Here is a 27648-nt window from a genome sequence, read left to right on the forward strand (position 1 = left end):
GAGGAGGGTAGGATGGGAGAGAGGAGGGTAGGATGGGAGAGAGGAGGGTAGGATGGGAGAGAGGAGGGTAGGATGGGAGAGAGGAGGGTAGGATGGGAGAGAGGGTAGGTGAAAGTAGGTTGAAAGCCACTAGGCAACACTGATTTGATTTATCAACACTGGGACAATGGATGAAACTTAATGCTTTAACATGCTTTAAAAGGCTCGACCAGAGTGATTGCAGCTAACATCAAATATGGGATTCAATGGAATTGGATTTGCATCTGACTGACTGGTGGTAATAAAGGGGTTGTGGGTCAGGATTAGAGGTCAGGACGTTATCAGATTATTGGTTTATGATTAATTTAATATCTCTCCACCTGATCACAGATCAATATGGAGAATACAGACAGTCTTCTGAAATCACAGAAACGCCTGTCATCTACATCACAGGAACTTTGATCGGGGATGCTTGGTGCCCTACTCAGACTGGCGTGTGTGTGTGTGTGTGTGTGTGCGCAGAATCTGATTACCACCTACAGATTGATGACAGTTCAGTTCTACAGTCAATCAGGACTGGTTGGCTTAACCTACAGTAGCTTAACATATCTTGTATATAACATACATTGTTGATATATAAAAGGACTAAATAAAAATACACGTCCATTATGAGAACATGCTAATGCTTACTAAATAGGAACAGAAAGAGAAACAGAAAAACATATACTGCAGTTTTATAAAAACAAACTCGGGGACCAAACAGCAACAGCACCAGTTCAGGCAGCAGCTGCCTCTCCTCTCCTCCATCTGCAGATCTATCAGAAGACGGAGTAGACTGTGTAGAGCGGGGCAAGCAGGCCTCATGGAGGGAGTTATGGGTAAAGGGCGTCTGTAGAGGAGCTACAGTACACATTGGGAAGGCCGGACGGACCAGAGTTCTGAGAATCAGATGGGGCGGTGCTGTCTGAGTCAGGCACCGGGTGGAGAGACCTCCTCTCTAGTCCCCCTTGGTCAGCAGGTCTTCTATGTAGGCATCCAGTTCATCGTCTGTGTTTATGTCAATGTCCTGCAGAAGGGAAGGAGAGACATTAGTATTCAGTGTGTGTGTTACCTCGTATCTTTTCTGTAGCAAAGCTTCGATGTTGGTGTATGTGTGTGTCTTACCTCCTGTACTTTCTGCAGCAGTTGTACAATGTTGGTTCGTAGTTTCTGTAGCTTTTCGTCTGCCTCCCTGAGTTTGGTCTCAGCGCTGCTACTCTTTTCCTCCACAGCTTTGGCTCTGGCATCAGCTCTGCTCTGGTACGAGTTACACAAAGACTGGAGACCCAGCTCATACTGCTGGAAATACTCTTTCTGCAGAAACACATGCACACAGGTCACACTGGTCAGACACATACACAGACATTGCTCTGGTATGAATTACAATGATATGACTGTCTACAATGCCTGCAGCAGGTTAGACTCCAGGGTAGGTCTCTAGAAAACATTGGTTAGAGGTCAGAAGTTCAGGGTCAGTCTCACCATAGGGAAGGCCACTAGCTCCTCTGCAGTCATGCTGTTGACATCTTCCTTCGGGATCCGGAAATCAGGAGGGAAGAAATAACGCAGCACTGTCCTGAAGAGATCACACACACCAACAATTATAGCTATGACATCCCCTTTGAAAAAAAGGGAATTAGAGGCCAAAATCCAACAATTATGACTCAATGACAGAGCATCGGGTGATCATAGTTACCTCATCATGGTGACCAGGTTGTCAGTCACCTCTCGACTGGATCCTGGTTGGGTGGTGTCAGGTTCCATGGGGGGGCCTTTCTCAGTCCCCTCCCCTTGCTGTGTGTCAGGGGTCTGGGAGAGGGGAGAGGGCGGTCGCATCAACCTCACCTCCTCACTGCCTTTGAAAACCCTAATAACAACAACAATAAATGATATACCAAAAACAACCTCACCTCCTCACTGCCTAACCATCATAATAACACCCCAAAACTCCTGAGAACACTAAGTCATCAAATCAATACACAAATAAACATTTGGAAATGACACATACATATGGCACATACATAAACGTAAGAGAACAGAGCACCGGCACGGTGAGTTGGTGCGCCTACCATCGGTCCTTGGGGGTGGATCTGGGGACGTAGTCAAACTTCACCTTCCAGCGAATGCTCTGCTTACTGGTTTCCACAGCAACAACTTTGCCTGTGAACCATTCCTTATTCACACGCACCTCCACCAACAGACCCTTATCTACAGGAGACAACACATAGAAGTTTTATGAAGCATTGTCCTGAAACTGAATTCAGGCTTGGCTGAACTGCTTTCAATGGGGAAAGATTGCGTCCGTGATATTCTGTTAAACGGTCACTTTCCCGTGTGGACCTGTTGCTAATCGGAAATCTTCTTGGCCAATCAAAATGTATGGCTGGAACTATCATCAAGAATTGAATAAATCACCTTTCTGAGCATTCTTCAGATCATATTCTGGGTCCTCGTTCTCTGTGCTGTCTGTCACCTGAAAACACACACACAGAAAACACAATGTTCAAACTAACAGTAAGTGTGTGTAAGGAAATACCAGGAAGAGCAGTGTGTTATTGAACTGTGAGAAAAGAAAGAGCAGGAGAGCAGAATACAACCAATTCCATTTAGAGTAGAGTTACGAGACAGACAGGACCCATTCTATTTTAGAGTAGAGTTAGGAGACAAGGATAGGACCTATTCTATTTAGAGTAGAGTTAGGAGACAGGGATAGGACATATTCTATTTAGAGTAGAGTTAGGAGACAGACAGGGCCCATTATATTATGATTAGAGTTAGGAGACAAGGATAGGACCCATTCCATTTAGAGTAGGGTTAGGAGACAAACAGGACCCATTATATTATGATTAGAGTTAGGAGACAAGGATAGGACACATTCTATTAAGAGTAGAGTTAGGAGACAGATAGGACCCATTCCATTTAGTGTACAATTGTAAGAGAAGGGTATGATCCATTCTATTATGATTAGAGCTAAGAGAGAAGGATAGGGCCGATTCCATTATGAGTAGAGAAGGCAAGTGTAGCCTCTTTCTCTGTGGCAGATGGGTACCTTGGCTCTAGGGGGTGGGGATGGGTTTAGCCAGGGGTGGTGTTGCGGGGGTAGCCGTGTTGCTATGATAGCTCTCCTCTTCTCAGGTGGCGGGGGTTTGGTGCTGGGTGGGGGGGTATGGACCTGCGGGGTTCGATGACATCGCATGACATCTGTGTCAACAGTACAGTGGCCTGACTTCTGGACCGTTCCACGTGTCTCTTGTTCTTCATACATCCCCTCTCCTCTTTCAAAAGAACCATTGTCTGTTTCTTCCTCAAAAAGAGCTATCCCCCTCTCTGTACCTAACATCATCTCTCTGTCCTGACTCGTTTTAAGGGGACATCTTTCTACCTATCCTCTTCCTCCAAACATCACCTTTTGCCTTTTCTCCGTTCCCTCTAACAAATTCAGTACTTCCCTCTGTCTGTGTGATATGTTGTATAGAAATATGCTATAGATTGACAGCGTGATAGTCTGAGCAGTGTGTGTGAGAGAGAGAGCGATTGAGTGAGTGAGAGACTGTACCTCTGTCACTTTTCCCCGTTTGAGTGGAGCTTTCTCAACAGCTTTCCCACGATTCCCCACTGCAGTTACCATCTTGGATTTCTTGGGCTGAGGCTCCTCCTCCTCACTGTCGTCCTCGTCTTCCTCCTCTTTTTCCTCCTCCTCCTCCTCCTCCTCTTCACTCTCCTCCTGCTCCATCACTTTCTTGCGCTGGCTGCTAGCAGGTGTGGTTGCTTTGCCAGGAGACAATTTGGCTGGAGTCTGTAGAAACACCATAGATATTACTGCTACTGCTAAGGGACCATAGATATGAACAGCTATCATGTAAATATCTGCTTCAACCATTAACATATACCATAAGATTTGATAAAGGACAGCTTAAAACACAACACACTAACCCGTGAGGTACGGCTTGAAGGGGTGGGTTTGGCGGGGACTTTGGCTGGAGTTTTGGGGGCAGGCTTTGCTGGAGCGGGTGACTGCTTCGCTCCAGCTCTGGATTGGTCAACTCTGGGTGCCGGGGGAGGGGCAGCAGGCCGGGTGGTCGGTCGAGGGGAATATGTGGGTTTGCGGTTGAGGGCTGGGGGCTGGCTGGGGGCGTTCTTGAGGAGTGCGGGGAGAGGAGGGGAGCGAGGGCGTGACACACGCTCTGACGACCTGGTTCCCTAAGAGACAGAGAAAAACAGGAGTCACATTATATTCAGATAATCAGGGAGACCGTGTGTGTGTGTAACCGGTAGAGCAGGGTTCCCCAAATGGCAGCCCGAATTCCGGATTTGGTCCCCCAAGTTTTCTGAGTTAAGAATATTGTTGGACAGAACACTATAAAAGTACCAGAAAAATCAGCTCCAAGTTATTTTAATTTCAAGTATTTCCATGGATAATAGATACACTACATGGCCAAAAGTATGTGGACACAACTTCAAATTAGTGGATTCAGCTATTTCAACCGCACCCATGGCTGACAGGTGTATAAAAATCGAGCACACAGCCATGCAATCTCCATAGACAAACATTGGCAGTAGAATTGCCTTACTGAACAGCTCAGTGACTTTCAACATAGCACTGTCATAGGATACCACCTTTCAACAAGCAGTTGCACACAAGCCTAAGATCATCATGCACAATGCCAAGCGTCGACTGGAGTGGTGTAAAGCTCGCCTCCATTGGACTCTGGAGCAGTGGAAACATGCTCTCTAGAGTGATGAATTACGCTTCACCATCTGGCAGTCAGACGGACTAATATGAGTTTGGTGGATGCCAGGAGAAAGCTACCCGCTCCAATGCATAGTGCCAACTGTAAAGTTCGGTGGAGGAGGAATGGCCTGGGGCTGCTTTTCCTAGTTTGGCTAGGCCCTTTAGTTCCAGTGAAGGGAAATCTTAATGCCATAGCATACAATGACATTCTAGATGATTCTTTGCTTCCACCTTTGTGGCAACAGTTTGGGGAAGACCCTTTCCTGTTTCAGCATGAGATCTGCCCCCGTGCACAAAGCAAGGTCCATATAGAAAAGGGTTGTCGAGATCGGTGTGAAAGAACTTGGCTGGCATGCACAGAGTCCTGACCTCAACCCCATCGAACACCTTTGGGATGAATTGGAACACCGACTGCCATGTAGTGTATATGTGATCATATATAAAATGTAAGTAAGGTTTGAAATGATTATGTTTAGTGAAATATTATTTTAGTTTGGGCTTCCGGCGGTCAATTAGCAGACTAATTATTTCTAATTATGTTCCGGCCCCTTGACCATCAGCTTAAGAAAAGAAAATCAGCCTGCGGCTGAATCTACTTGATGATTCCTGGGGTGGAAGGTAAGTATGTCTGTATGAATCTGGACCCTCCCTTTCTAAAATTGTTTGCCGAAATTGTTGCAACCCCTATTCCCAAAGATTGGAAAGCTGCCGCGGTCATCCCCCTCTTCAAAGGGGGAGACACTCTAGACCCAAACTGCTACAGACCTATATCTATCATAACCTGCCTTTTTAAGGTCTTTGAAAGCCAAGTTAACAAACAGATTACCGACCATTTTGAATCCCACCGTACCTCCTATGCTATGCAAATTGGTTTCAGAGCTGGTCATGGGTGCACCGCAGCCACGCTCAAGGTCCTAAACGATATCATAACCGCCATCGATAAGAGACATTACTGTGCAGCCGTATTCATCGACCTGGCCAAGGCTTTCGACTCTGTCAATCACCACATTCTTATCGGCAGACTAAACAGCCTTGATTTCTCAAACGACTGCCTCGCCTGGTTCACCAACTACTTCTCTGACAGAGTTCAGTGTGTCAAATCGGAGGGCCTGTTGTCCGGACCTCTGGCAGTCTCTATGGGGGTGATACAGGGTTCAATTCTCGGGCCGACTCTCTTCTCTGTATACATCAACGATGTCGCTCTTGCTGCTGGTGATTCTCTGATCCACCTCTACGCAGACAACACCATTCTGTATACTTCTGGCCCTTCTTTGGACACTGTCTTAACAAACCTCCAATCGAGCTTCAATGACATACTCCTTCCGTGGCCTCCAACTGTTCTTAAATGCAAGTTAAACTAATTGCATGACCTTCAACCGATCGCTGCCCACACCTGCCCGCCCAGCATCACTACTCTGGACGGTTCTGATTTAGAATATGTGGACATCTACAAACACCTCTGTGTCTGGTTAGACTGTAAACTCTCCTTCCAGACTCACATTAAGCATCTCCAATCCAAAATTAAATCTAGAATCGTCTTCCTATTTCGCAACAAAGCATCCTTCACTCATGCTGCCAAACATACCCTCGTAAAACTCACCATCCTACCGATCCTCGACTTTGGCGATGTCATTCACAAAATAGCCCCCAACACTCTACTCAACAAATTGGATGCAGTCTATCACAGTCCCATCCATTTTGTCAACAAAGCCCCATATACTACCCACCACTGCGACCTGTACCCTCTCGTTGGCTGGCCCTCGCTTCATACTCGTCACCAAACCCACTGGCTTCAGGTCATCTACAAGTCTCTGATAGGTAAGGCCCCGCCTTATCAGCTCACTGGTCACCATAGCATAGCCACCCCCAAAGCCAATTCCTCATTTGGCTGCCTTTCCTTCCAGTTCTCTGCTGCCAATGACTGGAATGAACGGCAAATATCACTGAAGCTGGAGACTTACCTTCCTCACTAGCTTTAAGCACCAGCTGTCTGAGCAGCTCACAGATCATTGCACCTGTACATAGCCCATCTGTAACAAGCCCATACAACTACCTCATCCCCATACTGTATTTATTTATCTTGCTCCTTTGCACCCGTGTCTCTACTTGCACATTCATCTTCTGCACATCAATCAATCTAGTGTCTAATTGATATATTGTAATTACTTCACCACCATGGCCTATTTATTGCCTTACCTCCCTTTTCTTACCTCATTTGCACACACTGTATATAGATTTTCTTCAACTGTATTATTGTATGTTTTGTTTATTCCATGTGTAAATCTGTGTTGTTGTATGTGTGGGACTGCTTTGCTTTATTCTTGGCCAGGTCGCAGTTGTAAATGAGAACTTGTTCTCAACTTGCCTACCTGGCTAAATAAACGGTGAAAATATATATAAATAAATAAATACATGACTGTAGTGTGTGTTTACCTGTAGAGGGGGAGTATGTGTGACTGTGTGTGTGTGTTTACCTGTAGAGGGGGAGTATGTGTGACAGACCTGTAGTGTGTGTTTACCAGTAAAAGGTGAGTATATGTATGACTGTGTGTGTGGGTACCTGGGAGGAACTCTCATTTATGGGTCTCATGCTGACGTCCAGAGGTAACTTCTTCACATCTGCTGCTGATCTGATGGTGCTGGTTTTCTGCAGAGCCTCTAGTTTCTCCTGCTGCTGTCTAATCTTCTCTGTCAGTTCTTTCTGTTTGTCCTCTGCCGTCTGCCTGTCCTTCTTCAGAACCCCACACGGAAGGTTCTGTTTTTGCTCCGGCGCGTCACACCTACAACACACACACACACAAAAATAAGATATTGGTGATATATTTGGTGTACCTGCAGGTGTGTGTGTGTCGGTGTGTGTGTCTACCTGTCCTGAGTGCTGTCAGGGTTCATCAAACACACCCAGCTGTCCGGGTAACGTTTATCCACCGCATCCATCTGGAATGGCAGAGTCCTCCACTTCAGACACTTATCTACAGATAGAGAGGGAGAGAGAATAACATCAGAGTCCTCCACTTCAGACACTTATCTACAGATAGAGAGAGAATAACATCAGAGCTTGTTTGTTTGCATTTGTTCGTGTGTGTGTGTGTGACTCAACACGATAAGAGTGAGCAGTGTCTCTGTGAGTGTACAACTCACCACACTGTATGGTGAGGGGTATCTCCATGGCGCGGCGTCTCTTGTACCTCTGCTCTGGCGAGGGGAGCGAGGACCAGCTGGCAGACAGGTACCCAAACTCATCCCAGAACTTCACTATGCCCTTCTGAGCTAAAAGAGGGAAAGCAGAAACATTCCAGTCATTTGGACTAGGGATGTCACAGAAACGATACAACCGCATAACTGGGTCTTTCTATAAACTAGGGTACCAGTGAGCATTTCTTGTAGTGGACAACTGTTTGGAGCTGTTACAAAGTCATGAATAATCATTTGCAATTTGTCCCCCCGTTAAGAAATAGCGGAGGAACACCGATACATTCAATATAATTCATTAGTTGAATCAAACCTATGTTTAAACCCTTTGTCATACAAACATTGGGTGACATAAAACACTATCTTTCTTTCTTTACATTAATGATACAGTTTGTTGTTATAACATATACTAGGCATTTAACAATTGAATTACACATAGACCTCGATCCTGTGAAATTCCTGGATATTGCCGTCGGACTCGTAGGAAGTGTACTGTAACCTAACATTCCGTATCTCCCTATGTTACAGTGTGAAAACAGTTTTCATGGGAATACATATCCAAAATAAAGTATGTGATTGCAAAATCCAATACTTTAAAACAGAAAGACTAACTTTAATGATTAATAAAACAAAAATTGATATGTCATTAACAGGGTTCTAAAATAATTACGCATAATAGTTGTTTGATGCCCCCTTGATGTCTAGCTGTTTAGTTACGTGGGGACATTATTGAGCAACATCAGCTGATTCAGGAAAGGATTTTCTGAATGACTGTTAAGTGATAAAGAGCTTGTGTGATACTGCACGCCATTTAACAACACCCGAAGTGCGGAGGAACTGGAGAATTGACAGAACATTTTGGTGTCTGTTACAGCGGTCAAGATAATAAGCCTGCTTTGTGGACAACATTAAATCAAGATTTCTGAGGTAAGATTACGGTCCGTGTACGTTTTGATCGTTTGCTTTCCAAGTTAAAACAGAGTAAACGGGAATGTGTAAACAGCCTGTTTATTTGTTTTTGCATATAAAACCAAAATGTTTTATTTCAATGTTCAAAAGTGGGTAGGGAGTAAATGTGTAATGCCTGGTCAAGTGCACAGCCAACACTTCCTGTCCTTTCAAAGCAGGTCACCCTTCTATACATCTATTCATAAATAGCTTCCCGTACCGTTCCACAGTGCCAATATAAGGTAAGAGTTCTCAATTTCTGCATATGACTGTGTGGATTGACTTATTAATAAACTGCTGTTACTGTAAATGGTTAGCTGACTGATATAACCTAGCTACCATGGGTAATCTTATTAAATGGTGCTATACAGCCAAAACAACCGTATCTATTGCTAGACTAGAGATATGCTCTAGCTATAGTTAGATATGCAACCACTGACTAACTAGCTGGAATGAAGCAAGGGTGTGAATAGTACATATGTAAATATATCCTTTCAGTGTTTCCAGCAGGTCTCCAGCTACCCAGACATCTCTGATCAGACTGGTAGGGTGTCACGGGTGTGTCCAGCTTACACCTGTAAAAATCTGTGTGTGTATATAGCAATGGAATAAAACATCCAACCAATGCCTCAAGTGTAGTGCTGTAGGTCCACCCCAAACCTGGAGGGTTGTAGGGTCCTGTCCAGACACAACCCCTAGCTCCTACCCCTAGACACTGTGGAGATCTCAGAGAATTGGACAGGTGCAAGCATTACTGCCAAAATTCAACCAAGCCTATCCACAAGTGTCTAGACTCTAGACAGTAGGGGCTAGGGGTTGTTTCTGGACAGGCTATTGGTATTATTGTAGCTCAGTCAGTCAGTCAGTCTGGTACTGTCAAAAATACTTAATAGCTGTCAAATACTTGCTTCCTCTGTCCTTAGGAGAATCTGAATTGCATTTCCTTGAGTCATTGCATCCTCTCTCCTCATCAAAACCCATTGAACGATAAGGTCCCCACGCACATTGGGGGAGAGGAGGGAAGGTTCTTCCCCTCGGGCTCCAATGCACTTTCAAGGAGAAGCAAGGATTGGAGGAATCAAGGACAGAGGAAGCAAGAATGTGATGTCTAGTTCACACACACTTGCTTGAAGAGTTTAAGGATAATGATTTCATTATTGGTTATTATTATTGTCAGAACCCATTGTATTATATTACATTTTTATTTAACCATTTTTAAATTTTGACCCGGGATGTCACACATTGGCCCCTTAATTTATAGAATGACCCAACTATGCTCATGAACAGTAGTGTGTCTCTAACTAGAGCTATTCACCTGATTAAATAGTTAGTTTTTCCACGCTTGTTTTTCTACGATCCGTTTATTTAGCCAACCAAACAATCTGCCTGCATTCTCCACTGTCACTCTAATGTTGCATCCTAGACATAGGGAGAGGGGCATAGTAGGCTACACTTAAGTAGGAGTGAACTGTTTTGACTGTAATCATTTATGAACGCTTTGAAAACAATATCAAGCAGTTAACTTACAATGTCAGTTGTATACTATTGAAAAGCAGAGAATGTCAACGTTCTAATGATAGAATTACTATAATGTATTGTTACCCTGAAGCGTAATTCATCTCCGATTAACCACTATTATGGTTATGTACAGTGCCTTCAGAAAGTATTCACAGTCCTCAACTTTTCCCACATTTTGTTGTTACAGCCTGAATTTAAAATGTATTACATTTAGATTTTTTCCCCACTGGCCTACACACAATACCCCATAATGTCAAAGTGGAATTATTTTTATTTTTTACAAATTAATAAAAAATGAAAAGCTGAAATGACTTCAACCCCTTTGTTAAGGCAAGCCCAAATAAGTTCAGGAGTAAAAATGTGCTTAACAAGTCACAGAAGTTGCATGGACTCACTGTGTTCAACCTTATTTTTTAAATGACTACCGTATCTCTGTACCCCACAAATACAGATAATTGTAAGGACCCTCAGTCGAGCAGTGAATTTCAAATACAGATTTAACCACAGAGACCAAGGAAGTTTTCCAATGCCTTGCAAAGTAGGGCACCTATTGGTAGATGGGTAAAAACCCACAAAGAAAATAGACATTGAATATCCCTTTGAGCATAGTGAAGTTATTAATTACACTTTGAATGGTGTATCAATACACCCAGTTACAACAAAGATATAAGCGTCCTTCCTAACTCTGTTGCCGGAGATGAGGCCAATTCAATGGTGACTTAAAACAGTTACAGAGACAAAAGGCTGTGATAGGAGAAAACGGAGGATGGATCAACAACATTGAAGTTACTCCACAATACTAACCTAAATTGACAGTGAAAAGAAGGAAGCCTGTACAGAATAAAATATTCTAAAACATGCATCCTGTTTGCAACAAGGTACTAAAGTAATACTGCAAAAAATGTGGCAAAGCAATTCACTTTTTGTTCTGAATACAAGACGACATTGAATCTTCCTGAGTGTCCTCATTACAGTTGGCTTAAATTGGCTTGAAAATCTATGGCAAGACTTGAACATGTTTAAAGAATAATGTGCAAATATTGAACAATCCAGGTGTGCAAAGCGCTTAAGAGACTTATCCAGAAAGATAGTTGTAATCGCTGCCAAAGGTGATTCTAACATGCATTGACTCAGGTTTGTGAATACTTATGTAAATTAGATTTCTGTATTTAATTTTCAATACATTTGCAAAGATTTCTAAAAACATGTTTCACTTTGACATTATGGGGTATTGTGTGTAGACAGACGGGTGACATAATTTTTTATTTTAAATTGAATTCAGGCTGTAACACAACAAAAAGGGGAATAAGTCAAGAAGTATGAATACTTTCTGAAGGCACCGTGTACGTTAAGTGTGTTACCTATGTTGCTGTCCTTCCAGTACTGGGCTAGGTGTTCTCCCATGGCTCTCAGAAGGTGTCTGTATTCTTTAGCGTCCGCAAAGTCCTGCTTGTTGTGAGTGGGCTCCAAAACCAGGTATGGGACATCTACTACCCCCACAACACCCCCACACGCCCTGCGCGCACGCACGCACACACACACACACACACACACACATATACCATTAGAACGCATTTCTGGTCATCACACTGGTCACAGACGATAGTCAATAAGAAAGGAGTGTGTGTTACTCACATTCCTCCCTCCAGCTGAGGTCCAGTCTTCTCATACATCTTGATGAGGCGAGAGCAGTTATACACAAACATCCCGTCCAGGTCTCTCTGCTCAATGTTCACCCCAAATATAAAACTCAGCTCCTTTGGGTCCTTCAACGCTCTGGGGGAGGGAGAGAGAGAAGTGTTAAAGTTCTATTGTTTTCCTTAACTTTAGTTTGTTTATAAAGTTTGTTTGTAAAGTTTAATATTTTGACTGACTTCTGTTTGGACTCCTGAATCTTCTTCTTCACTTCTGCCTCCCGGCGAAGCATCATGGCACTCTCCTGGGCCTTACGCAATATGACCTGGAGGAGACAGAGAGAGGGTGATTTGAATAAGGGAGGAGAGGAGTCAGACTATTGGGTCAAGATATTGTTCATCTTGCAGAGTGGTGTGTGTATGTTGGTTCTTACCCGTGATTCTCTAGACATGTCGTCTCCCAGTTTGGTCTCCAGAGACAGACTTTTGCTCTCCGCCTCCCGAGCCTTCTCTTCAGCTGTAAAACACACACACACACACAGTCAGTGGGGTAGTAGGTTCTAAAGGCAGACCTGGTTCTCTGTGTGTGTGTGTGTGTGTGTGTGTGTGTACCTTGCCTATCTTGGCAGGGGTGATCTGTGTGTGTGTGCACGCACATGCGTGGATATGGGAAACTCACCTAACTTAGCGAGGTGATCAGCTTTTTTTACTTCCTGCTCAGCGCGGGTTTTGAATCGAGTTGATGTGTATTTATATACCCTGAAACAGAAAGACCCACACTTAGCTGAATAGACAAACAGGACTTAGAGATTCCTGCCTAGAGAGATCTCGCTCTATCTCAAAAGTATGTGGACACCTGCTCGTGGAACATATCATTCCAAAATCAAGGGCATGAACACTAGATGGTGGAACATTGTTGCGGGGAATTGCTTCCATTCAGCCACAAGAGCATTAGTGAGTGAGGTCGGGCACTAATGTGAGATGATTAGGCCTGGCTCGCAGTCGGTGTCCAAAATGAATCCCAAAGGTGTTTGATGGGGCTGATTTAGGGCTCTGTGCAGGCCAGTCAAGTTATGCCACACCGATCGAAGGGCCTTCCCCAAACTGTTGCCACAAAGTTGGAAGCACAGAACAGTCTAGAATGTCATTGTATGCTGTAGCGTTAAGATTTCCCTTCACTAGCACTATGGGGCCTAGCCTGAACCATGGTAAGTAGTGTTCTCCTGGCATCCCCAAACCCAGATTAGTCAGTCACACTACCAGATGGTGAAGCGTGATTCATCACTCCAGAGAACATGTTTCCACTGCTCCAGAATCCAATGGTTTGCGAGCTTTACACCACTCCAGCTGACGCTTGGCATTGCGCATGGTCATCTTAGGCTTGTGTGTGGCTGATCGGGAATGGAAACACATTTTATTAAGTTCTTAACGAACAGTTCTTGTGCTGACGTTCCTTCCAGAGGAAGTTTGGAACGCGGTAGGGTGTTGCAAACGAGGAAGACGGTTGTCCTCGATTGATTGAGGTCAGGGGGTTGTGGAGGCCAGGTTATCTGATGCAGCACTCCATCACTCTCCTTCTTGGTCAAATAGCCCTTACACAGCCTGGAGGTGTGTTGGGTCATTGTCCTGTTGAAAAACAAATGGTTGTTTTTCAAGCCCAAACTAGATGGTGTATCGCTGCAGAATGCTGTGGGAGCCATATTGGTTGTGTGCCTTGAATTCTAAATAAATCACAGACAGTGTCATCAGCAAAGCAACCCACTCCATCACACCTCCTCCTCCATGCTTTACGGTGGGAAATACACATGCAGTGATCATCCGTTCACCCACACCGCTTCTCACAAAGTCACGGCGGTTGGAACCAAAAACCTCCAATTTGGACTCCAGACCAAATGACAAATTTCCACCGGTCTATTGTCCATTGCTCGGGTCTCTTGGCCAAAGCAAGTCTCTTCTTCTTATTGGTGTCCTTTAGTTGTGGTTTCTTCGCAGCAATTCACCCCACGAAGGCCTGATTCACACAGTCTCCTCTGAACAGTTGGAAAGAAATTCCACAAATGAACTTAACAAAGCACACCTGTTAATTGAAATGCATCCCAGGTGACTACCTCATGAAGCTGGTTGAGAGAATGTCAAAAGTGTGCAAAGCTGTCATCAAGGCAAAGGGTGGCTACTTTCAAGAATCTAAAATATATTTTTGATTTGTTAAACACTTTTTTGGTTACTACATGATTCCATATGTGTTATTTCATAGTTTTGATGTCTTAACTATAATTCTACATTGTAGAAAATAGTAAAAATAAAGAAAAACCCTTGAAAGAGTAAGTGTGTCCAAACTTTTGACTGGTACTGTGTGTGTATGTGTGTGTAAATACATATACAATTGAAGTCGGACGTTTACATACACTTAGGTTGGAGTCATTAAAACTTGTTTTTCAACCACTCCACAAATTTCTTGTTAACAAACTATAGTTTTGGCAAGTCGGTTAGGACATCTACTTTGTGCATGACAAGTAATTTTTCCAAAAATTGTTTACAGACAGATTATTTCACTGTATCACAATTCCAGTGGGTCAGAAGTTTACATACACTAAGTTGATTGTGCCTTTAAACAGCATTGGAAAATTACAGAAAATTATGTCATGACTTCAGAAGTTTCTTATAGGCTAATTGACATCATTTGAGTCAATTGGGGGTGTACCTGTGGATGTATTTCAAGGCCTACCTTCAAACTCAGTGCCTCTTTGCTTGACATCATGGGAAAATCAAAAGAAATCAGCAAAGACTTCAGAAAAAAAATTGTAGACCTCCACAAATCTGGTTCATCCTTGTGAGCAATTTCCAAACGCATGAAGGTACCACGTTCATCTGTACAAACAATAGTACACAAGTATAAACACCATGGGACCACATAGCCGTCATACCGCTCAGGAAGGAGATGCGTTCCGTCTCCTAGATATGAACGTGCTTTGGTGCAAAAAGTGCAAATCAATCCCAGAACAGCAAAGGACCTTGTGAAGATGCTGGAGGAAACAGGTACAAAAGTATCTATATCCACAGTAAAACTAGTCCTATATCGACATAACCTGGAAGGCCGCTCAGCAAGGAAGAAGCCACTGCTCCACAACAGCCATTAAAAAGTCAGACTACAGTTTGCAACTGCACATGGGGACAAAGATCGTACTTTTTGGAGAAATGTCTCTGGTCTGATGAAACAAAAATAGAATTGTTTGGCCATAATGACCATCGTTATGTTAGGAGGAAAAAGGAGGAGGCTTGCAAGCCGAAGAACACCATCCCAACCGTGAAGCATGGGGGTGGCAGCATCATGTTGTGGGGGTGCTTTGCTGCAGGAGGGACTGGTACACTTCACAAAATAGATGGCTTCATGAGGTAGGAAAATTATGTTGATATATTGAAGCATCATCTCAAGACATCAGTCAGGAAGTTAAAGCTTGGTCGCAAATGGGTCTTCCAAATGGACAATGACCACAAACATACTTCCAAAGTTGTGGCAAAATGGCTTAAGGACAACAAAGTCAAGGAATTGGAGTGGCCATCACAAAGCCCTGACCTCAATCCTATAGAACATTTGTGGGCAGAACTGAAAAAGAATGTGCGAGCAAGGAGGCCTACAAACCTGACTCAGTTACACCAGCTCTGTCAGTAGGAATGGGCCAAAATTCACCCAACTTATTGTGGGAAGCTTGTAGAAGGCTCCCCGAAATGTTTGACCCAAGTTAAACAATTTATATGCAATGCTACCAAATACTAATTGAGTGTATGTAAACTTCTGACCCACTGGGAATGTGATGAAAGAAATAAAAGCTGAAATAAATAATTCTCTACTATTATTTTGACATTTCAAATTCTTAAAATAAAGTGGTGATCCTAACTGACCTAAAACAGGATTTTTATTTTATTTACCAGAGTTAAATGTCAGGAATTGTGAAAAACTGAGTTTAAATGTATTTGGCTAAGGTGTATGTAAACTTCCGACTTCAACTGTGTGTGTGTGTGTGTGTTATATATATATATATTTTTAAACCTGGGTTTGTAGAGGCAGCAGGACAGTCTCTTGGTCCTGACTTTGTGTCCCTGTATGAAGATCCTCATCCTGGGGTCGATGTAGAGGACAGCAGCATATGCTCGGAACGACCGACGCTCTGGCTTCCTGTATGAGGGAAGTGATACAATCAACATAAACACAAAGTCCTAGGTAGTTTTCCGGTGATGTGACACAGAAAAGGCCTTAAATATTTTCTTTGAAAAATACTTCCACACAAACACGAGGTCTTCAGGGATCCACCTGTATCCCAATACCCAATCCAGGACCCGAGTGGTCTGGATCCAGAATCCTAAATGTCACGGGTCTGAGTAGGATCTGATTGTTATGGGTCTCGGGTATGTGTAATTTTAACTGACTTGTCCAGAAGGGCCTATACAGATCCAAAGGAAACTACTGCAGGAGAAAGAGACATTTTATAATTTATGCTGCTGCTCTTGCTTTTCATGTGTGGCACGTGTAGCTTGCTGTTGTTGGCCAATCATAAATCATCAAAGCGGCAATAGGCTACAGTCATAGAGCCTCAGTGTGTGGCAAAAGTTAGGAGATATCTAATCAATGGAAAAAGGAATTAAAAGGACAGAATTAAAAGTTAAAAGAGAAGAATAGGCTAGCTACAATGACCAAGAGCCAACAGGTAGGCTCTCCTTAATATTCTGAATGGAGTTGTTGTTATTTGTAACTGTAGGATGAGAAAGTGCATGCACTACAGCCTCAATTAACTTATCGAACTAATGTTAGTTAGCTTGACTTGCTTCTCCCGGTTTGATGCAATCAAGACAGGTGCTACGTAATGATATTTGATGATAAATAAACTAGCTATGGTCGCAAAGTTTACTATAGCAGGATCCGGCTTGGTTGGTTGCCGTCTCTCATCTCTCCCTCCCCGTTTTACAGTACGGCCCCTCCCCAGTCTGCTAGAGCGGCATCTTGACCGCTCTCTCCCTTCTCTCGCGCTTTATCAGTTCCGGTTAATAAAGTAGCTTAAAAATGACTTTGCTGATTCCCTCACTCGGATCGGACTGGATCTAATCAGGTCTATACTGAACGGGTCTAGTTATCCCCGGGTTCATTCATAACAGGTCTCTATTTTAAAAATGTATTTATGCATATCGTGTCCGGGTGGGAAAGTCCCAGGTCCATTTCGGAACGAGTCCAACTTTTTGGACCTGTGAAGACCTCTATCACACACCATACTTACACTCCCTCTGAGGGGGTTCCAGCCATCAGGATATCCTGGTGGTCTGTCTCCACATCCAGCTCTGGCTCTCTGGTGTCCATCAACTTCAGGTTATAGATGATCACCAAAGTACCTACAGACACACGGTTAGGATTATAGATGATCAACTACACATACAGTCTGACACACACACGCCAACTCACGACACCCATATACAGCCACACGTCTCACCGCTGCTGCCCTCTATCTTGTTGAACTGTTCCATCAGCTGCTGTTCGTTTTTAAAAGGAGAGTATTTGTAGATGAGCTCCGTCTCTATGGCGAACTTCTCAGGGTCGCCTGTGATTGGCTGTCTGGTCAGCAGTTCCCAGGTGGGCAGGGGTACGATCACCTGACGGGGGAGACAGAAAACCTTAAGCTACACACAGTCACACTTCCCAAGAGGTGATGTTATGATGATGCAGAGTGTCGTTTCAAATAGCTGGACATAGTCAGTAAACCCTCTTTCAGAAAGTCGAAGGCTAACAAGATTCACAAAATAAATACACTATTTTTTTAAGACACTTGACGTGTGACATCACTGGGTCTGCTGGATGGAAGAGTGCCTGCTGTAGCTGACCCCTCACCTCGTCAAGCCCCTCCTCCTCATGGAATGTTCTAGACAGGAACAGGCAGGACAGTGTGTTGTCCTTCTTGGTAAACAGAATAAAATCTTTCCCAATACGCATGGAACCCCTAGAGAAAACACACACAAATGATTTGGCTCACTTGGTGAGAGCTTGGTGCTAGCAACCCCAAGGTTGCAGATTCAATTACAGCGGGCTTCACATAAAAACACTATAAATGTATGTACAGTAAGTTTCTTTGAATGAAAGTGTCTGCAAAATTGACTTTTTTGATTGTGAGGGAAGATTAAAGAGTTTCCTACGATTTGAGTCCGTTCCCGTACTGGCCAATGTGAGTGGAATCTGGTGTACGCTTACTGGACTTCCCAAATTGGATCACATGGGTCGCCTCGTCTGTGAGAGATAAGAGGGAAATATAACCGTCATATATGGTTGACTGTTGCCTACTATGGTATTTACTATAGCTTATAAATAGATATATGGATCAACTCGATTACTGTACATGTCTACTCTAGTCATTATATTTTGAGTGGAACTCACTGGGGTCCATTCCTGTGCCGTCGTCTAAGAAACATAGCATGTAGCCTCCACGCAAGTCTTGTTTCTTCTCTGTTGGCCACGAGGAGAAGCGAGTTTAGACACAGGTTAGAATAGGAGGTGGATGACATCGAAAGCCACGCACAGGTTAGATACAAGAGGGGGAGAGAGAGCCCAACACACAGAACTAGTCCTGACATAATGGGTTTTTCAATAGAGGAAACTATACTTTCTAAAATAAGAACTAGTCAAAGTCTGGGTGTAGCTTATAATTAAAATCCGTAGTCAGGTAATCATTGGCACTTCAGGTATTCTAGATTGTTGATAGGCAATGTGTGGTATGTATAGTATTGTCAGAGGGGTTATAGGTGAGAAATGTAATGTTTCCGTATATAAACACTGAACAAAAATTATAAAGGCAACATGCAACAATTTCCAAGATTATCTGAGTTATATTCCATATGATGAAACAAGTCAATTTAAATACATTCATTAGGCACTAATCTATGGATTTCCCATGACTGGGAATTACAGATATGCATCTGTTAGTAACAGATACTGTACCTTAAAAGAAATGGGCCTCAGGATCTCGTCACGATACTTCTGTGCATTCAAATTGCCATCGATAAAATGCAGTTGTGTTTGTTGTCCGTAGCTTATGTCTGCTCATACCATAACCACTATGGGGCAGTCTGTTCAAAACATTGACATCAGCAAACCACTCGCCCACACAACGCCATAAATGGGGTCTGCGGTTTAAAGGCCGGTTGGACATAGTGCCAAATTCTCTAAAAGGACATTGGAGGCGGCTTATGGTAGAGAAATGAACATTCAATTCTCTGGCAACAGCTCTGGTGAAGATTCCTGCAGTCGGCATGTTAATTGCACGCTCCCTCAAAACTGTAGACATCTGTGGCATTGTGTTGTGTGCCAAAACTGCACATTTTAGAATGGCCTTTTATTGTCCCCACTACCTGTGTAATGATCATGCTGTTTAATCAGCTTCTTGATATGCCACACCTGTCAGGTGGCTAGATTATCTTGGCAAAGGAGAAATGCTCACTAACATGAATGTAAACAAATGTGTGCACAAAATTTGAGAGAAACAAGTTTGTGCATATGGAACATTTCTGGGATCTTTTATTTCAGCTCATGAAACATGGGACCAACACTTTACATGTTGCGCTTTTATTTTTGTTCAGTGTATGTAGATTTGTGTCTATGTACCTGTGTATGAGAACCAATATATTTGTGTGTATGCATGTGTGTACCTGTGTAGATGTCAATCCGGGTGGCATTGGCATCCCTGTAGGAGATGATTGGCAGGTGACAAAGCAATCGGAAGACAGATAAAAACCAGTGTGGTTAGATGTGGTTCCTAGGCTTTTACCTTTAATTTCAGAATACAGTGAATAATAACACTCATACAAATCCCACAGGTTTAATCCTGGATCAGTTCACTATTGTTTCGCTGCAATTGACCCCTTGTGATTGACTAACACCTACAGATGATGTCCCACATACGTACAAACATTTTGGATGGGTAGAGATAGAAAAGCAGAGAATTGTGGATAACAACAGAGAGAAATGCATCGTTGGTACCTGGAGTTGTCCACCAGCTCAGCCAGAGCTCCAAACAGGAACTCATGGGTTGTCCTGGAAACAAATAACCAGCCAATCAACCTACAGTTCTGGTCCTTAAAAAGCTAAATTTCCACAACGCTTGCTGAGGTAAGGAGAGTGCATGTGAGCAAGCACAATTGCAAGTCAGTGTAAACATCAGTGTGTTTAACATGGGGTTTGGGCCCTGTGAGATCATCCGGCCGGGGGTTGGGTAACATCGTGTGAGTTATGGGGTGTGGCCGAATCATTGGTCAAAGTTGACGGATGGCATAATGGTTAGTGCTATCCGGGATCCTTGGAACATCCCTACCCTAAACCGTTTAAATGTTTAACTTCAAATGGGGTGACATCAGAGTTGGGACGTCCCACGGATAACGTTTATACTTTTCCGTGGATTTGGGTTTTTCTTTGAGATTCTCTACTGGAGTCCCATGACAATGTGCTTGTGTAGCAATGGTGTTCTGATAAACTGAGTAACCTTGCTTGAGACCTGAAGACACATGCTAGTTCCCAGAAATAATGCCAAGGCTTTGACTCAGTCGGCCAACAGGGATGAACAATTCAGGTTTGAATGCAGTTTGTATCCTTCATCTTTCGGCTGTCCATTCATTTATTCCAGTTTGTTTGAGAGGAATTGCCATAGGCGAGGGTAGAGTCAAGGAAGTATAACCATGGGCATAATGTATAAGAGGCTTTAGGAGGCTAACCTCATTATACCTGCTATACCAGTTATAATCGCTATCCTCTCCAAACGTGAGAACATAAATAAAATACACGTGGGGATATTATTGCTTGCTCTGAAAACCCATGAATGTGGTGTTGATTATGTGTTGCCAGAGTTCGACAGCACATGAAGTACAGTATGTGTGTTGAGGGGCAGGGGTGTTACGCTTCCTCAAATGAAATTCTCTCATTGCCTGCATCATCATCAAACATGAACAGTTGTTCTCTGGTGATGTCATGAGTCCTACATAGTCAGGCAGTATGATTGATAGCCATTTTATGTTAACAGGGCTTTATATGTTCAAGCCTCCAGTGACATAACTTCACGACTTGAGGGGGGAGTGTGTTGATCTACAAGTTGCAGCAGCTATTTATGTTGTGCTATTTAATGGTGTTAGTCTCTCTTTCTCATCTCATCTTGGCCCTAGTCCAAAGCACATCTCTCCTGTCCAGATATCACTCATACCACTGGCCTTCTGAGCCCTTAACTGTCCAACAGTAGTTGTTCATGCAGTGTTTTCAGGGAAGTAACAAAATTTCAGACACACTGGACAGCTGTCCTGTATCAGCTCGATTCATCAATGACTTGGTTATGTAGGTACCATTAGCAACCATTTGACTTTCTACTCCTCTGTGTTTTGACCACGAAGGTCTTTCAACCATATGATGCAGCAATAATTTGCTGTAAAAAGGCTTTTTAGCATTGTTTATTTTTATGTAGTCTATTCAACCATCTTTTGTGAAACATCGGAAGGCACAATTTTAGTCACTCATGTTTGTGACAGTCAGTGTCCAAGGCATGAAATATCCTGCTCCATAGTGTGGCCAATCTGTAGATCATTATCATTTGCCAGACACAAGGGCATTCCTCTCCTCTTACAATGTGTACATTGGAAAAACACTTTCATGTGATGTATTTTTTCACCCCAAAACAGAATTCCCACTGTGAGTTGAGCACTGCCCTATGGCAATTTGTGACCTCCATGTGATGTGTAGCATGAGTGTGATTTTGTGGAGTGTGTAGCTATGTTATGTATTTACCCCAGGCGGTACTTACGAGTTGGTGTGCAGATACTCGAAGGTGAGCTGAGCCCTGTTCAGTGTGCTGTAGTTAGAGTAGGCCATCTCCACTTGCTAAAAGCTATTTCCTGTTCTCTTCCTGGTCTTCTTTCTGACTTCCCTTCAGTCCGGTGAGGCTTTTCAAGAGCTTTATTCAAGAGCTTCATGCACCTACAGAATCACAGCAGCAGTCAGTGCCACTGGTCAACAGTATGAATGATGCCAAAGACATTATGATGGTGCCTGGAATATAATGAGCTTTCATAAAGAGCAAAGAAGCACAAATACCACTGAAGGAAAAGCATTGAGATATCTGAAGAGGGAATAAGTCCTGTTGAACAGTATGAGTATTCAAACTTGAGAATAAGTCTTGTGGTGATTGGCAATACATGATTGGTTAGGAGTTTTTTTCTAGGAGGTTAAGACATGTTATCACTTATTACTATCATCACACAGTCTATCTACACACATGCCCCCCTCTGTCTGCTCCCACTCTACAATAAACCGTGAGCCAGGTAACCCTCCATTCAAACCAGCCGCCAAGATAACAGCAAAAACAGGCCTCCCACGTGAGTCTTATTTGGATCATTCCAGAAGACTCATCTAGGCTAAATCTTGACGTCATTTTATTATCGAGTATTGATGATTAAAGAGACAAGGTCATTGTCAGTGATGGAGAGTTGCAATGTCCAACAATGCTTTATCAAATGGTTAGTCAACTGACCAAGCTAGTTACTACAGTAGCTAGTAACCTATCCTGGATGTCTCACATCCATAATCTCTGGTAACGTTACCCATCCCCATGTAGCTAGCTAGTTGGGTAAACACATGTAAAGAACATATTAGCATTTATATTTATCCAATATGCAAACCGTTTAGAGCACCCGCCGCTTCAAATTGAATTTAAGTCCGTGTAAAACATCCGTCGGTTCAGAATGAAGCGGTTAACTACTGATTTCCGAAATAGAACCACACCGCAGGCCGCGAAAACCTCCTCGCCTTTCTCTGCTGTGCGCGAGGGAGGGTCCGAAGTGTACGCCCGCCTCTACCATGCATCAGAACACCAATAGGAACATATCTGATTTATTTACATTACTCCGATTTGTCCATCTTCGTGCTACTTGCACAGGGGTCAAATTGCGGTGATTATTGTTTCCGGTTTTTAGTATTGATGGGAAAACGGGTTGGAAAACGAGGCTTTCAGAAGGCATTGGCACTTTCAACAATTTGTGCCGGGAAACGGTTAATTACTCGTCAACTACCTGAATGTTCCATAGTTTCCTACTCTACCCTCTAAACTACCGGTCAGGTAAACGTTTTTGTACAAATCGTAACTAAACTGAACAAAAATATAAACGCAACATGCAACAATTTCAAAGATTTTGCCGAGTCACAGTTCATATAAGGAAATAAATAAATTCATTAGGCCCTAATCTATGGATTTCACATGATACCTTAGAATAAAAGGTAGCCCCCGTGGATCAGAAAATCAGTCAGTATCTGGTGTGACAACTATTTGCAGCGTGCAGTGACGATTTTATCATGCATTTCTTGGTGTGGCAAATTAACAAAAAAAAAGTACATTCATGCCAGCAAAGCCACTACACAACACTAAACAAAACATGAATTGCACCATAACGGTGACAAACGATGCCCACAAACTGTTAGGGCCTATATAGAGTCCCAAAACCGGAGCTTGCTTTTCAGTGAATCAAATCAAATCAAATTTATTTTTATAGCCCTTTGTACATCAGCTGATATCTCAAAGTGCTGTACAGAAACCCAGCCTAAAACCCCAAACAGCAAGCAATGCAGGTGTAGAAGCACGGTGGCTAGGAAAAACTCCCTAGAAAGGCCAAAACCTAGGAAAAAACCTAGAGAGGAACCAGGCTATGTGGGGTGGCCAGTCCTCTTCTGGCTGTGCCGGGTGGAGATTATAACAGAACATGGCCAAGATGTTCAAATGTTCATAAATGACCAGCATGGTCGAATAATAATAAGGCAGAACAGTTTAAACTGGAGCAGCAGCATGGCCAGGTGGACTGGGGACAGCAAGGAGTTATCATGTCAGGTAGTCCTGGGGCATGGTCAGATGGACTAGGGTCATCTCAGGTCCTCCAAGAGAGAGAAAGAAAGAGAGAAGGAGAGAATTAGAGAATGCACACTTAGATTCACACAGGACACCGAATAGGACAGGAGAAGTACTCCAGATATAACAAACTGACCCTAGCCCCCCGACACATAAACTACTGCAGCATAAATACTGGAGGCTGAGACAGGTGGGGTCAGGAGACACTGTGACCCCATCCGAGGACACCCCCGGACAGGGCCAAACAGGAAGGATATAACCCCACCCACTTTGCCAAAGCACAGCCCCCACACCACTAAAGGGATATCTTCAACCACCAACTTACCATCCTGAGACGAGGCTGAGTATAGCCCACAAAGATCTCCGCCACGGCACAACCCAAGGGGGGGGGGGCGCCAACCCAGACAGGATGACCACAACAGTGAATCAACCCACTCAGGTGACGCACCCCTTCCAGGGACGGCATGAGAAAGCCCCAGTAAGCCAGTGACTCAGCCCCTGTAATAGGGTTAGAGGCAGAGAATCCCAGTGGAAAGAGGGGAACCGGCCAGGCAGAGACAGCAAGGGCGGTTCGTTGCTCCAGAGCCTTTCCGTTCACCTTCCCACTCCTGGGCCAGACTACACTCAATCATATGACCCACTGAAGAGATGAGTCTTCAGTAAAGACTTAAAGGTTGAGACCGAGTTTGCGTCTCTGACATGGGTAGGCAGACCGTTCCATAAAAATGGAGCTCTATAGGAGAAAGCCCTGCCTCCAGCTGTTTGCTTAGAAATTCTAGGGACAATTAGGAGGCCTGCGTCTTGTGACCGTAGCGTACGTGTAGGTATGTACGGCAGGACCAAATCAGAGAGATAGGTAGGAGCAAGCCCATGTAATGCTTTGTAGGTTAGCAGTAAAACCTTGAAATCAGCCCTTGCTTTGACAGGAAGCCAGTGTAGAGAGGCTAGCAATGGAGTAATATGATCAAATTGTTTGGTTCTAGTCAGGATTCTAGCAGCCGTATTTAGCACTAACTGAAGTTTATTTAGTGCTTTATCCGGGTAGCCGGAAAGTAGGTGGAAAGACCCTGGATCATTGTTACTCTAACTTCCGCGACGCATATAAGGCCCTGCCCCGCCCCCTTTCGGAAAAGCTGACCACGACTCCATTTTGTTGATCCCTGCCTACAGACAGAAACTAAAACAAGAAGCTCCCACGCTGAGGTCTGTCCAACGCTGGTCTGACCAAGCTGACTCCACACTCCAAGACTGCTTCCATCACGTGGACTGGGAGATGTTTCGTAGTGCGTCAGACAACAACATTGACGAATACGCTGATACGGTGTGCGAGTTCATTAGAACGTGCGTTGAAGATGTCGTTCCCATAGCAACGATTAAAACATTCCCTAACCAGAAACCGTGGATTGATGGCAGCATTCGTGTGAAACTGAAGGCACGAACCACTGCTTTTAATCAGGGCAAGGTGTCTGGTAACATGACTGAATACAAACAGTGCAGCTATTCCCTCCGCAAGGCTATCAAACAAGCTAAGCGCCAGTACAGAGACAAAGTAGAATCTCAATTCAACGGCTCAGACACAAGAGGTATGTGGCAGGGTCTACAGTCAATCACGGACTACAGGAAGAAACCCAGCCCAGTCACGGACCAGGATGTCTTGCTCCCAGGCAGACTAAATAACTTTTTGCCCGCTTTGAGGACAATACAGTGCCACTGACACGGCCTGCAACGGAAACATGCGGTCTCTCCTTCACTGCAGCCGAAGTGAGTAAGACATTTAAACGTGTTAACCCTCGCAAGGCTGCAGGCCCAGACGGCATCCCCAGCCGCGCCCTCAGAGCATGCGCAGACCAGCTGGCCGGTGTGTTTACGGACATATTCAATCAATCCCTATACCAGTCTGCTGTTCCCACATGCTTCAAGAGGGCCACCATTGTTCCTGTTCCCAAGAAAGCTAAGGTAACTGAGCTAAACGACTACCGCCCCGTAGCACTCACATCCGTCATCATGAAGTGCTTTGAGAGACTAGTCAAGGACCATATCACCTCCACCCTACCTGACACCCTTGACCCACTCCAATTTGCTTACCGCCCAAATAGGTCCACAGACGATGCAATCTCAACCACACTGCACACTGCCCTAACCCATCTGGACAAGAGGAATACCTATGTGAGAATGCTGTTCATCGACTACAGCTCGGCATTCAACACCATAGTACCCTCCAAGCTCGTCATCAAGCTCGAGACCCTGGGTCTCGACCCCGCCCTGTGCAACTGGGTACTGGACTTCCTGACGGGCCGCCCCCAGGTGGTGAGGGTAGGCAACAACATCTCCTCCCCGCTGATCCTCAACACTGGGGCCCCACAAGGGTGCGTTCTGAGCCCTCTCCTGTACTCCCTGTTCACCCACGACTGCGTGGCCACGCACGCCTCCAACTCAATCATCAAGTTTGCGGACGACACAACAGTGGTAGGCTTGATTACCAACAACGACGAGACGGCCTACAGGGAGGAGGTGAGGGCCCTCGGAGTGTGGTGTCAGGAAAATAACCTCACACTCAACGTCAACAAAACTAAGGAGATGATTGTGGACTTCAGGAAACAGCAGAGGGAACACCCCCCATCCACATCGATGGAACAGTAGTGGAGAGGGTAGCAAGTTTTAAGTTCCTCGGCATACACATCACAGACAAACTGAATTGGTCCACTCACACAGACAGCATCGTGAGGAAGGCGCAGCAGCGCCTCTTCAACCTCAGGAGGCTGAAGAAATTTGGCTTGTCACCAAAAGCACTCACAAACTTCTACAGATGCACAATCGAGAGCATCCTGGCGGGCTGTATCACCGCCTGGTATGGCAACTGCACCGCCCTCAACCGTAAGGCTCTCCAGAGGGTAGTGAGGTCTGCACAACGCATCACCGGGGGCAAACTACCTGCCCTCCAGGACACCTACACCACCCGATGCTACAGGAAGGCCATAAAGATCATCAAGGACATCAACCACCCGAGCCACTGCCTGTTCACCCCGCTGTCATCCAGAAGGCGAGGTCAGTACAGGTGCATCAAAGCTGGGACCGAGAGACTGAAAAACAGCTTCTATCTCAAGGCCATCAGACTGTTAAACAGCCACCACTAACATTGAGTGGCTACTGCCAACACACTGTCAATGACACTGACTCTACTCCAGCCACTTTAATCATGGGAATTGATGGGAAATGATGTAAATGTATCGCTAGCCACTTTAAACAATGCTACCTTATATAATGTTACTTACCCTACATTGTTCATCTCATATGCATACGTTGATACTGTACTCTATATCATCGACTGCATCCTTATGTAATACATGTATCACTAGCCACTTTAACTATGCCACTTGGTTTACATACTTATCTCATATGTATATACTGTACTCGATATCATCTACTGTATCTTGCCTATGCTGCTCTGTACCATCACTCATTCATATATCCTTATGTACATATTCTTTATCCCCTTACACTGTGTATGACAGTAGTTTTTTTTTTTGAATTGTTAGTTAGATTACTTGCTCGTTATTACTGCATTGTCGGAACTAGAAGCACAAGCATTTCGCTACACTCGCATTAACATCTGCTAACCATGTGTATGTGACAAATAAAATTTGATTTGATTTGATTTGATTTGAAGTAGAGCATTGCAGTAGTCTAACCTAGAAGTGACAAA

General features: G+C 44.1%; 1 protein-coding gene across 2 annotated transcripts; it reads right to left on the reverse strand.

Annotated features, from left to right (window-relative positions):
- Window positions 1-22888, reverse strand: LOC112262822 (ATPase MORC2A). Of its 2 annotated transcripts, XM_024438600.2 has the most exons (27): window positions 22729-22888; window positions 21855-22027; window positions 20054-20107; window positions 19723-19757; window positions 18455-18523; window positions 18217-18307; window positions 17915-18023; window positions 17520-17679; window positions 17310-17421; window positions 16091-16216; window positions 12722-12801; window positions 12477-12559; window positions 12283-12368; window positions 12044-12184; window positions 11770-11924; window positions 7892-8020; window positions 7617-7722; window positions 7311-7530; window positions 3952-4218; window positions 3575-3814; window positions 3068-3190; window positions 2434-2491; window positions 2088-2226; window positions 1715-1885; window positions 1501-1594; window positions 1144-1332; window positions 1-1045 (listed from the first exon to the last, which is right to left on the reverse strand). In XM_024438600.2, exons 2-27 carry the CDS (start codon window positions 21920-21922, stop codon window positions 977-979), a joined length of 3174 nt encoding a protein of 1057 aa, XP_024294368.2. In that variant the 5' UTR covers window positions 21923-22027; window positions 22729-22888; the 3' UTR covers window positions 1-976. The 2 variants fall into 2 exon arrangements, with proteins under 2 accessions (XP_024294368.2, XP_024294369.1); XM_024438601.2 differs by lacking the exon at window positions 3068-3190 and having other exon boundaries at window positions 2-1045.
- Window positions 22889-27648: the final 4760 nt, after the last annotated feature.

Source organism: Oncorhynchus tshawytscha, linkage group LG12 (genome assembly GCF_018296145.1).
Source record: "Oncorhynchus tshawytscha isolate Ot180627B linkage group LG12, Otsh_v2.0, whole genome shotgun sequence".
Lineage (NCBI taxonomy): Eukaryota > Metazoa > Chordata > Actinopteri > Salmoniformes > Salmonidae > Oncorhynchus > Oncorhynchus tshawytscha.